The sequence below is a fragment of the Pongo abelii genome, chromosome 8 (assembly GCF_028885655.2).
Source record: "Pongo abelii isolate AG06213 chromosome 8, NHGRI_mPonAbe1-v2.0_pri, whole genome shotgun sequence".
Taxonomy (NCBI): Eukaryota; Metazoa; Chordata; class Mammalia; order Primates; family Hominidae; genus Pongo; species Pongo abelii.
Genome location: NC_071993.2, coordinates 103,335,324 through 103,347,840, shown reverse-complemented (window position 1 = coordinate 103,347,840; position 12,517 = coordinate 103,335,324). Strand labels below are relative to the sequence as shown.

General features: G+C 47.9%; 1 protein-coding gene across 3 annotated transcripts in view; it reads left to right on the top strand.

Moving 5' to 3' along the window:
* TLL2 (tolloid like 2) overlaps positions 1–10,971 on the top strand; it is a 153,765-nt gene extending 142,794 nt beyond the window's left edge. For 2 of the 3 annotated variants that reach the window (XM_054522710.2, XM_054522711.2), the window contains 3 exons: positions 1,757–1,970; positions 5,271–5,521; positions 7,356–10,960. In XM_054522710.2, coding sequence (XP_054378685.2) covers positions 1,757–1,970; positions 5,271–5,521; positions 7,356–7,490 — 600 coding nt within the window. In that variant the 3' untranslated portion in view covers positions 7,491–10,960. Of the gene's footprint in view, positions 1–1,756; positions 1,971–5,270; positions 5,522–7,355 lie in introns of all 3 variants that reach the window. The other variant, XM_024253817.3, reaches the window with a different exon arrangement.
* Positions 10,972–12,517: the final 1,546 nt, after the last annotated feature.

Here is a 12,517-nt window from a genome sequence, read left to right as displayed (position 1 = left end):
CGGATCAGCCTTGAATCTGGGTGAGGACGAACTGGAGAGCGCCTTAGGGACAGGCATTGCTTCTCCAAGACCGACATCTGCTGGGAAATGTTCGCAATGGCAACATAGAGCCCCCAGGACCGCGGGGGAGGCGCCCTCTGGCGTTGGGAGCGCGCAAACGCACAATGGGAAGCGTTTGCCCGAGGCTCATACACACACGTGGTAGTTTCCAAAAGGCGTTCCCTTGGGAAACGGATGGTGGATATATTGATTGCGCTCTTTTCTTTACCATAGAATGTGAGTTGAATACTTCTCAAGGAAGCTGGTGGTGTTCACTGCATGTGGGTGGGGACAGGGTGCCCCATGGACCTCCTGGGAGCTCCCTGCCTGCTGAGCCTAAGGCTCCCTTCCACTGCATGGCCGTCCCGGTGCCACTGCTCCCCTGTCCCGTGTCTCTACCCACCACCTTGGCCCCAGCGCTCCCTATCTCACAGGCGGGAGAGCTTTGCCCAAGTGCGTTAGTGTGTGGGAGTCATTCTTCTGAAAGCCTGCATTGCCGTGCTGGTCCCTTCCCCCTCCCAACCTCCATCTCTGCGCTGCCAGGCCAGCCCCGCTCTTTTGAATTGAAACCCCCCCAACTAATGTCCTGTCTCCCTGCTCTGTCATTTGGTCCAAGTCTTCATCTAACACCGTCCCTGCTCACCTTATCCCATCTCCCTTGATGCTGGGGCTGCCATCAGTCGGCCACCTACCCAGCACCTGCATTCAGGACTGAAAAGCCTGAAATGGTGGGGCTCCCCTGGCCAGCGTTAGGGGACAGTCCTTAGGGGGATCAGGGAGAAGTGAGGCAGCATAACCTGGTGATTGATAGCAGTGGGGGCTGGAGAAGGCTGGCTAGGGTCAAGTTCAGCTTCATCTGTCTTCAGCTGTGTGAGCTTGGGCAAGCCAGCCAGCTTCTCTAAGACTCATTTTCCCCTTCTGCATGTTGGAAATAACAATAGCTCTTCCTTCACAGCATCACCAGAAGTAAGTGAGAAAATGCCCATAAATGCTTGGCATGGAATAAACACTCAATGAGTGTCAGCCACCATGAGGGTGCTGCCCGGAGCAGCGTGCACCTCATGCAACCTCACCAGCGTCATTTGTACTGAAGGATCGTGCAGCAGAGTGCACCGGTCAACAGCAGGGTCTCTGATGCCAGAGCGCCAGATCATGGCCCAACTCTCAGTATGTGACCTTGGGCAAGTCATCTGACAGCGATGAGCCTCATTTTCCTCACCTGTAAAGCGGAGATTAGACACATCACAGGAGTGTAAAGATTAAATGAGGCAATACTTGTAAAGCAGTTAAAACAGCTGCCGACAGAGTGGGCACTCAGCCCTTGCTGGCTCTTAGCCCTAAGTGAGAGAGACGCTGTGTGATGGGATGGAAGGAAGACAGATTTGGGCTGTGTAAAGGCTGGCTCTGTCGCTTAATAGCTGTCAAAATGTCAAGCATTTAATCTCTGAACCCCTGCTCTCTCATCTGCAGTGTGGTCATTGTAGCAACAGCTCATGTAACTACCTCATAGGGCCACTTGCTGGACCAAAAGCAAGGCGGAGGTTGAGACCCTTTCCACAGATGTCCCCAGGCATCATCATGGCCACACACCCCCTGCACAGCCAGCTGGACGTCTCCCTGCACTGCCTCGCCCCTTCCTCTCCCAGAACTGGAAAGGAGGCCCCCACCCCAGCTGAACCTCAGGCCCCTGCCTTACTTTCTGCTCTTCTGTCCCCAGACCTTTAATGAGTTTGAGATCGAGCAGCACCAGGAATGTGCGTATGACCACCTGGAAATGTACGATGGGCCGGACAGCCTGGCCCCCATCCTGGGCCGTTTCTGTGGAAGCAAGAAACCAGACCCCATGGTGGCTTCGGGCAGCAGTATGTTTCTCAGGTTTTATTCGGATGCCTCAGTGCAGAGGAAAGGCTTCCAGGCAGTGCACAGCACAGGTACCTGGGGTGGGACACTGGCTTCCAGCTGATGAGCACTTGGACAGGAGACAGAGAGATGGTGAAGGCAGGACAAGGACTGCCTTTTATTCTGACTGGGGGAGGGTGAGGGGAGGAAGGTGCGTGATAAAATGTCCTATTAAAATGAAGCATCAAGCTGGGCACGGTGGCTCATGCCTGTAATCCCAGCACTTTGGGAGGCCGAGGCAGGCGGATCATCTGAGGTCAGGAGTTCGAGACCAGCCTGGGCAACATGGTGAAGCCCTGTCTCTACTAAAAATACAAAATTAGCTGGGCATGGTGGTCGGTGCCTATAATGCCAGCTACTCAGGAGGCTGAGGCAGGAGAATTGCTTGAACCTGGAGGCAGAGATTGCAGTGAGCCAAGATCGTGCCATTGCGCTCCAGCCTGGACGATAGAGTGAGACTTTGTCTCTAAAAAAATAACAAAATAAAATGAAGCATCAGCAACCACAGGGAAAAGGGCTGTCTTCTTTCAATGTCCTTAATTGACGCAATTTGAAATGGACAATCCTTTGTTAGTGCCCCATTTTTTCCTCCTTCCTTCTTTCCTTCCTTTCTTCCTCTCTTTTAAAAATATATTTTGGCCGGGCACGGTGGCTCACACCTGTAATCCCAGAACTTTGGGAGGCTGAGTGGGGAGGATTGCTTGAGCCCAGGAGTTCAAGACCTGCCAGGGCAAGATGGTGAGACCACCCCCCCATCTCTACAAAATAAAAACTAGAAAACATAGCGAGGCGTGGTGGTCCCAGCTACCCTGGAAGCCGAAGCAGGAGAATTGCTGGAGCCCAGGAGTTCAAAGCTTCAGTGAGCTCTGATCACACCACTGCACTCCGGCCCAGGTATTTTGCTGGTCTATGAAGTCCAGAAGTTGGGTAACTGAGTGGTGAAAACAGCCCTTTTATCCCTCTAAGGACCAGTTCTAGAAAGTGAAAAATGTTTCTGTTCCCCTTGATTTTTTCTTCCACTCAAAATGTAAATAGCACTATTAGGTCCTTTGGTGGGAAATGTATGTGCTTATAACTTATATTATCTACTTCGTTAAGTAGAAGAACGTCAAGAAGAAATTTGGCTCTGCTCTTTAGCCACTAAAATGTTGCCACCTGGGACTAGGGCCCACGGAAGCAAATCTGACCCTTTGATCCTGATATACAATTGTGTCCTTTGTCAGAGCCGGTGACCACCCAAAGCCCACTCGGCTTCTGTAATGCTGAGTCTGAGCTCACGATCATGGGACCCTGTGATCCTTTTGACAGCCCCTACCCCCAGTTTTTTTTTCAGTACCAGAAGATATAAATTAGGTCAAACAAAATGGCGACCAGCATCCTGAGGCAGTTCAGCCTCATCTTGCACAGCAGAAAACGCTGCATGGTTTGTGGAACCCTGTCAAACTCCCCGAGGAGTTCTAGCTTCCTCCAGGGAAGTTGAAAAGCCCTCTTGCCCCTGCAGATAGAGACCAGCAGGAACTTAGGTGCTTCAGGGTTCCGGCAGGAAATGGGGGCACATTCAGAGTCATTATTTGAGGAGAAGTTAATAAAGGGACAGGTTACAAAGAGGTAGGAGAGTATGGGACACTGTAGGACAGTGAAGCCACCAGAGCTAGGAACTGCAACTCCAGGCCCAGAGGATGAGAGGAGGGAGCAGTTCCTGGAAGCTGGAGACAGAGAGGGCTGCATGCAGAGGCCCTCTGGCTGCAGCTGGGACCTAAGTGGAAGAAAAGCTGTGGCGATCAGGAGACTAAATACCCTGGCCTGTCTCTCCTTCCTCCCTCTGATCTGCTGGTGCTCCCCATGGCTGAACCTGCAGCAGAAGGCACGGAGGTCATCGATGTAGGCCAGGGGTCCGCCTCACGGGGCCCAGGCAGGTGGGGAGGGTGGGGGCGTCTGGCAGGATGGAGGGGAGGTGTCGCGCCCTGCTCTGTGCTCCCTTCAAGACCACCCAGCTCTCATGAATTTGAAATTTCCCAAAGACGGGTTAGACCTGTAAGACATTCTAAGCCAGAGCCAACACAGGACTCAGAATGGGCAGTGAGACAGGACTGGGGCCAGGCAGGGCGTGGAGCTCCAGCGGGGCCTAGGAGTGTTAGGAGCCAGGCAGCCCAGAATCTACAACAGCATTTGCCTGGGCCCCTCGGGGGCATGGAGCACACCGGGGAGGGGCTGTGCAAGAATTTGACTCCAGAATTTCTGGTGCTTGCTTATCTAGACCAGTCTTCTCTATCTATTTTATTTATTTATTTATTTATTATTTTAATTTAATTTTTTTTTTTTTTTTTGAGATGGAGTTTTGCTCTGTGGCCCAGGCTGGAGTGCAGTGGCACAATCTCAGTTCACTGCAAGCTCCGCCTCCCAGGTTCAAGCGATTCTCCTGCCTCAGCCTCCCGAGTAGCTGGGATTACAGGTGCCCACCACCACACCCAGCTAATGTTGTACTTTTAGTAGAGACGGGGTTTCACCATGTTGGCCAGGCTGGTCGCAAACTCCTGACCTCAAGTGATCCACCCATCTCAGCCTCCCAAAATGCTGGGATTACAGGCATGAGCCACCGCGCCCGGCCAATATCGATTTTATTTTATGTGGGCGTAAGTGTCCAAGACACAAGGTACTATACATAGGACCAGGGCCAGCCAGAGTTACTGTCCTTGTATAATAAAAAACCCAGAAACAAAGGCTACAGAATACAAGCCCAGAGCCTGAGGTGCAGCTCACCTGTGACACCCACAAGGATCTCAAATTTGGCCTATAGTCAATGCCCTCAGTTGCAAGAACCAGTCAATTAGGGTCTGAAGTTTCCAGGGTTGAGAGCTTACCCGCGGTTCTGATGTGCTTTTATCGCCCTCTGTTGGCAGAAATGACAAATTACAGTCAGTCAGTGGGGCGAGTGTGAGCCCTTCTCAGATGCATCCAACACTTCCAGGGAATAAAGTGGCAAATAGATCCACCCACATCCCAGCGACCAGTGAGGTGAACCATCCACTGGCTCCATGTCTTCATAACCGGAAAAAGCAAAAAGCAGCCAGCTCTTTTCAATGGCATGCTGACGTATTCTCAAGCTGGGAACAGGGGACCTTGGCTTGTAAGGGCCACTTTGCACCCCCGAGGGAGCCCTGACCTGGGAGCCAGGGGCCTCTGTGTACTCCTCCATCAAATGGGGGTGACGACACTACCTGGCCTCTCCTGCCAGGCACGCACCAGGCTCTGTAGAGAAAGCTGAGCAGACGCAGGCGGGAGGCACGAGGGTGTCTTGTGCTGAAGGGACATCTCACTTCTCTCTGCTCCAGAGTGCGGGGGCAGGCTGAAGGCTGAAGTGCAGACCAAAGAGCTCTATTCCCATGCCCAGTTTGGGGACAACAACTACCCGAGCCAGGCCCACTGCGACTGGCTGATCGTGGCAGAGGACGGCTACGGCGTGGAGCTGACATTCCGGACCTTTGAGGTTGAGGAGGAGGCCGACTGCGGCTACGACTACATGGAAGCCTACGACGGCTACGACAGCTCAGCGCCCAGGCTCGGCCGCTTCTGTGGCTCTGGGGTAAGTCCCGGAGACTGGGGCCGGGGCAGAGTGTGATGATTCACAGCAGGAGTTTTGGAGTCAGACACACCCGGGTTTCAGTCCTGGCCATCTCCTCCACTGAGGAGCAACGGCGAGGAGGCACGTTCTGCAGAAGCAGAGTGGGAAGCGGAAGAACTGTCAGAGAGGAGGTTGGGAGGCAGCCAGGGACCAGTCCTTGAAGGCCCCTTACTGAGGCCAGCCATGGAAGAGCACTTTTCCTTTTGGGACTTTCACCTATTTTTGCAAAGGCTTTCCCTCTCCCCTCCTTTTTTTTTTCTTTTTTTTCCCCCCGAGACGGAGTCTTGCTCTGTCGCCCAGGCTGGATCTCGGCTCACGGCAACCTCTGCCTCCTGAGTTCATGCAATTCTTCTGCCTCAGCCTCCCAAGTAGCTGGGATTACAGACATGCGCCACCACGCCCACCTAATTTTTGTATTTTCAGTAGAGACAGGGTTTCACCATGTTGGTCAGGCTGGTCTTGAACTCCTGACCTCAAGTGATCCACCTGCCTCGGCCTCCCAAAGTGCTGGGACTACAGGCATGAGCCACCACATGCAGCCGCTCTCCTCCATTTTTATTTGGCCTTCAGGCTTTAAAAATATTTAATTATGCTTTTATATATTTCTTATATTCACATTTCTCTCCTCAAGCAAAACCAAATGCCTATGAAAATTACAAGTCACTTACTATACACACAATAGTTGTGCTCAAGGTCATTATCAATGTTCTCATTATTGACTTTTTTAGTGGGCCTATTGTGTTTGCTGTTTCTCCAGCACCCGACATAGGGATTGGCATATAGTTGGTGCTTGGTGGGAGTTTGCACACTGGCCAGTACAGTGTCCCGGTCACTCCCCTGGCTGCACCGCACTAGACACTGCCCATACTGGGCACCAGCCCCCTCCTTTCTGTTGCCTCCAGGCCTGGTCGCTCAAGCTTCTTTGCTATTGGCTGGACTTATATCACATCATTTTTGAGTCACCAGTGGTCCTTGTGCTAAACAGAAACTCAAATTGGCATTTATATTTCTTTGAATAATTCCCTTCATCTTCTTTCACCCTCTAAAAAAGGAAGAATGACAAAGTGGCACTTAACCAATGCACTGCCTTTGATAAAATCTTTCAAACTGTGGGGTCTGTGGAAAGGAACTCCTTGGAGGTTCCTGAGCAGTTAACTGTGGGGGAAGCCCACTTTGCCTCCACTAGAACCTCGCAGGCAACAGCCTTGGAACGCGGCTCCCATTCACAGACCACCTGGCAAAACCTTTCTGACCGATGTGGTGGCGCCATCCCATTTTTTTGTCCTTGGACAGGACAGAGGCCTGAACCATGGTCTTTGTTTCATGTCTCCCGGGAGACACATCACAATGGTGACCCTGGAGCTCAGTGATTCATGGTGCATCCTTTACTGTCAGAAGGACCTGAGCTTGGGTCCCGCCTACCTGTGAGAACTTGAGTCTCATTTTCCTGAAGTGAAAAACGGGGATGGTACCTGCCTTATAAGGTTGCTGTAAAGTTTACATAAGATCTGGAATTGCCTAGCGCAGCACCTGACCCACCTGTGTACTTAATAAATAATAGATTCTATATGAGCTATGCACCTAGGATCATCTTTGGAAGAGCAGGGCCTGCAAAGCTCCCTGGAGCAGAATTTGCAATGTTTTCTTTTGAAGAGGAGCTTGTTTGGATGCCCTTCAGAGTCTCTGGTACCAGGGACACATCCTGTGTCCTTGCATAAGATCCTGTCCCATCCTCCTCATTTTCAACTCCAATCACAGCTAAAGTCCTTCTCGTTTCCCTTTTTCCTTTCCTCAGCCATTAGAAGAAATCTACTCTGCAGGCGATTCCCTGATGATTCGATTCCACACAGATGACACCATCAACAAGAAAGGCTTTCATGCCCGATACACCAGCACCAAGTTCCAGGATGCCCTGCACATGAAGAAATAGTGCTAATGTTCTTGAAAGACAGAAACTGAGAATGTTTTGTTTTGTTTTGTTTTGTTTGTAACAACAATAGCACCTTGAAAATCTGCCCTAAAACAGTGTACAGTATTTTTCTCAAACAAAAACTCAGAATCCAGCCTTAGAGGTATATATTTGAATGAAAGTCATGTAAGTTTGGCCAACAAGATGGAGAGAAAATGTTCTTTTGCTTCTGTCTGCAATGTTATCACTCATGAACTGTTAAAGTGTTAAAGATTCGGATTGAAGTCACTGACCATTCAAGCTATGCTTGTTCCTACCTATTCTCCTTGTCCCTTGCTCCTATGTGGCAAAAGGCCAGCCTTGGGGTTGGCCGTTCCTCTAATCTGGACTTGCTTGCAAAGGTGCCAGGCTGTCTTCTGTCTATGTTGGGCATAAGGGATAAAAACTTGGCCGAGACTAATGTGTGGCTCACAGCTTTGGCTGGAATCATTTTCTTTCTCTCTGCCAGGGACATGTCAACCAAGAAACCTGAAAATATGGATGGATGTCAGGACTGAAAAAGGCATCACAGTGAGCAGTGAGCACAGAGGGAGTTTCGAGTATAACAATCATTGTCATGAAGTTAGGAGACCACAAAGCCATTTCTCAGAGTCATTCGCTCTCCTTGTCCCTTTGGTTTCCCCCCTCCCTAATTGCAGTGGGGGCTAAGGCATCCATTATGAATATAGCAGAACATTTGCTGGCGAGAGTCCTGTCTGCTGAGAAGACAATATTGTGGCTCGTCCTGATATTTTTTCATTCATTGACTTTGAGAAGACTCCACCTGTGCTTGGAATTCCACAGGCTTTGAAGAACATTTCTTCTTTTAGCTTTGGAGGCACTTGCCATGGCACACCTGGACTCCTTGACATCCAATTCAAACTGCATTTGCAAAATGTGCAAAGACCTCTTATGAGGGACCAATTCAGGTCCCTTATGGGGTGAACACTGTTGAAGACTGGTTAATTATAAATTATGTAAGAATCATCGCCTTGTGGAACAAGTCAATCAGTGACTAGCTTCCTGTAGCCAATCAGGTTAAAGAGTGCATTGGTAACTTTGCTCTGATCAACTAGTATTCAATCACCAACTTGCAGTCAGAATTCATAACACTTGGCACTTGTTCTAGAGAAGTGTAGAGGATGATGTTTACATAATTTTAGCACCTCAAGGTATAATTTAAACAGTGAGGTAGTTTTGAATGGCATTTCATTAAGGCATCTATGGGCATTATGAGCTAAAAGCTGTGGTATGTTAGCTTTAAAAGAGTATTTATGTTGGAATAATTTTTAAATAATGTTTACATAACTGTAAGTCCTGTTTGGTTGGTGTTGGACCCAGGGCGGCACATGAGTGTTTTTGGTTAGAGCCAAGATAGCTCCCATGCACCAGAATTCCTTTGGGATGAATCAGCATCATTTTAGACAAAGTATTTGTAAAAGGTGAAAGGTTATATTTTTTACAGATCAGAATATGGCACCAGAGGACTGTGTCTCATTAAAGTGATTGCTGGGAGCAAAAACTAGAATGATACAAAGAAAGGTCAGAGAAATGCATGGGAATATTTTTTCCTTAAAACAGAAAAAAATTAAAGTATTATTAATAATATATGTCTGTATATATGTATGTATGTAAAAGATCAGCTGTGAAAGCCTTAATCAATGCAGTGTGGAAAATGCCAACCCCTGGTCCTCGCTTTACTGTGGGCCCTGCAGGACTGGCTCTCCATTTCCTGCCTCTCCTTTCACCAAGCTCTGTTTTGGCCTTTCTCGGCCCTGGACTGAGGCTCAGCCTACACGCTCATATTGTGCATATGGCAGACCCTGCCCAGCGTGCGCTTTGATGCGGCAAATGGAGCAGCTGACCTCATGGCTCCAATCCCACCTGCCTGTTAGGGTAGATTCCATTTATCTGATTTTTGTATTTTCTGAGGTTTTATTTGGTCTCATCTTGTCTATGGGAGTTGAAACTGGAACTGGGATACCTAAGATGGGTGTTATGTTTCTTTCTCCAAGGAAATAAAAATTCTGCAGTTTTAACCTGTAGAAGTCTAAGCAAGATTAACAAATTTCATAGAAAAGTGGGAGGGAGTCAGAAACAGAGTTGGTGCTGCTCAGCAGGACAGTGAAACAATGATACTTCTTTTTATCTCTTTAGTATGAACATTTTCAAAAACACACAGCTTCAACAATTGTCACCATATGGCCAATTTGCAACAATGGGACTCTTATGAAAAACCTTTATTTAGGCCTTCTGTGTGATGTATCCAAGGAAAAGAGAAGCTCTGATTCAGCTGGGGCTAGCTGGGCCGTTCCTCTGGAAGCCCACACTTGTGGGGACTTAGGCATGACACATGTTCTTGCAAAGAAACTAGAGGCTGGCTTCACTAGAGAGAGTCCATTCAGCAGAAAGACCCAGGCCTCTGCCTTGGTGCTTCCAATTGCTCAGTGACCTGCCTGCAAGCATCCCCAGAAGCAAACAGCAGAGGTAGAAGATATCGCTGCAGCCTGCTTTGTGCTTTAATTGGGTACCAAGCTTTGGGGATGACAATGAGTTGCAAGAATAGTTTTAGTTCAGAGAATTGTCTTAGGACAAAAGGCTAATGAAGGATTTGGGGTCTGGGTTTTTAGCCTGGCTCCGTTCTGGTGTAACCTGGTCTAGCAAAAGCTAAGCCTGGGTTGCAGGGCAGGAAAAAATCTGGAATTAACTTTAGCCAGTGGAATTTCTTCAAACAGAGAAAGAGAGGCTGTTCATTGATCCACTATTCCCTCTATTTTCCTCTAAGGTAAATATTTAGAGGTATTTACCTGTAAGGTGAAGTTTCCTTTTTATTTCTACCTTATAATTTCTCTCTAAAGCAAGCTTGTCTAACCCTTGGCCCAGGACGGCTTTGAATATGGCTCGACACAAATTCGTAAACTTTTTTAAAAACATTGTAAGATTCTTTCTGTGACTTTTTTTTTTCTCATCAGCTATTGTTAGTGTATTTTATGTGTGGCCCAAGATAATTATTCTTCCAGTGTGGCCCAGGGAAGCCAAAAGATGGGACACCCCTGCTGTAAAATTTCATATCACTCACGAATTGCTCAGCTGATTTAAATAATTTGTAAAATCCTGCTAACTAGCAAATTCACATTGAGATTTTCTAGTGATTGGGTCCCTTTGATAGCTTTCAGATTGGTATTGTTAGTGTTCCATTTGTGAACGAATGTTCCCTTGGCTTTAGCAGATGTTTTTGAAGTTTCTTTTGTAGACCGAACTTCTGAACAGTAATCCCAAATGCCTAAAATTTTCTTTTTAAAAAGGAAAACTGTTTAAAGTATTACATGTAAACATATGGGTATTTTTTATTTTGTGTAATTTTACATTTCATGAAATGATGTCAGTTTCAAAGAGAAAGTGGAGAGGACCTAACATATGTCTCTACCTAGAAAGGATGGTTTCATTAAAGAATGTGGATTTATTGATGTGTCTTGGGTTTGTATTGCTAATTCAGACCAGATGGGTCCTTTTAGTGCTAATTTTCTCCAATATCACAAGAGCTTGGGAGAGAGTACTAAAAGGGGGCCCTTCTCTACAGCCTTCCACTCTCTGGTTAGTACCCAAGTACTCCAGAACAGAGTTCACTAATGGACCCAGAAAGTCATGAGCAAAGCTAAAGATGGCTTTCAAATTTGTTCCCTTTCTTACACCAAAACAAGCTGAAAATCTTACAACCTAATTGTGAAGACGTCTGCTGCTGAAACCATCCAGATGTGGTAGACATCTTCCATTTGCCCCTCAGCTCCCATCGCCACCCTCCTCTATCTGACATGTGTCTGAGGACTAAATCTGACACCCGAGACTGAAGGTTATGGCTCCCAGTAGGTGAACACTCCCATCCCCATTGGGGGCCCTGGAAGTTCCTCCTTCCACTTGCCACTTCAGGCTTGGGGTGATAATGACACCCTGCTTGTCTAACCTTGGGGTACTGCACTTCCCTCAAGGGAAAACTTTATAGGTAGTCCTTTTCAAATGTAGTAATGAGTGTACATTACTTGTCTCCTGCAGGGAACCTGACTGATACAGGGTTATTTCTAACACAAAGACAGGGACTCCATCTGATAAAGGACACCCTCTTCAGGTTGATTAGATGAAGAGGCTTTGGGGTATGTTTGGAGTTTTGTGGGTTATATTACAGAAGGGTAATTATACAACTGTGTTTTTAGAAGCACTCAGATTGCTCTCAATGCAAAATCCTTTAACACATGCAGTTGTTTTGTGCTATACATAGTCTCAAGATTTTATGACTTTTCTGCCCATTTGCAGTCACCAATTACATAGAGATGATAGATAGATGATTGATAGATGATAAATAGATGATATAGGTAGATAGGTAGATCGATAATAGAAAAAGAAAAAGAGAAAGAGAAAGAAAGAAAAGAAAGAGACAAAAAAAGAATGAAAGAAGAAAGAACGAAAAAAAGAAAGAAAGGAAAGAAAGAGAAGAAAGAAAGAAAGAAAGAAAGAAAAGAAAGAAAGAGAAAGAAGCCTCTCCCTCTCCCTCTCCCCTCTTCTTTCTTCTTTCTTCGGTCTCCCTCTCCTTCTTTCTTCCATCTCCCTCTGTTGCCGAAGCTGGACTGTACTGCCGTGATCTCAGCTTGCTGCAACCTCCCTGCCTCGGGCTCCTGTGATTCTCCTGCCTCGGCCTGCCCAGTGCCTGGGATTGCAGGCGCGCGCCGCCACGCCTGACTGGTTTTTGTATTTTTGGTGGAGACTGGGTTTCGCCGTGTTGACCGGGCTGGTCTCCAGCTCCTGGCACCGAGTGATCTGCCCACCTCTGCCTCCTGAGGTGCTGGGATTGCAGACTGAGTCTCGCTCACTCAATGCTCAATGTTGCTCAGGCTGGAGTGCAGTGGCATGATCTCGGCTCACTACAACCTCCACCTCCCAGCCACCTGCCTTAGCCTCCCAAAGTGCTAAGATTACAGCCTCTGCCCCGCCGCCATCCCGTATAGGAAGTGAGGAGC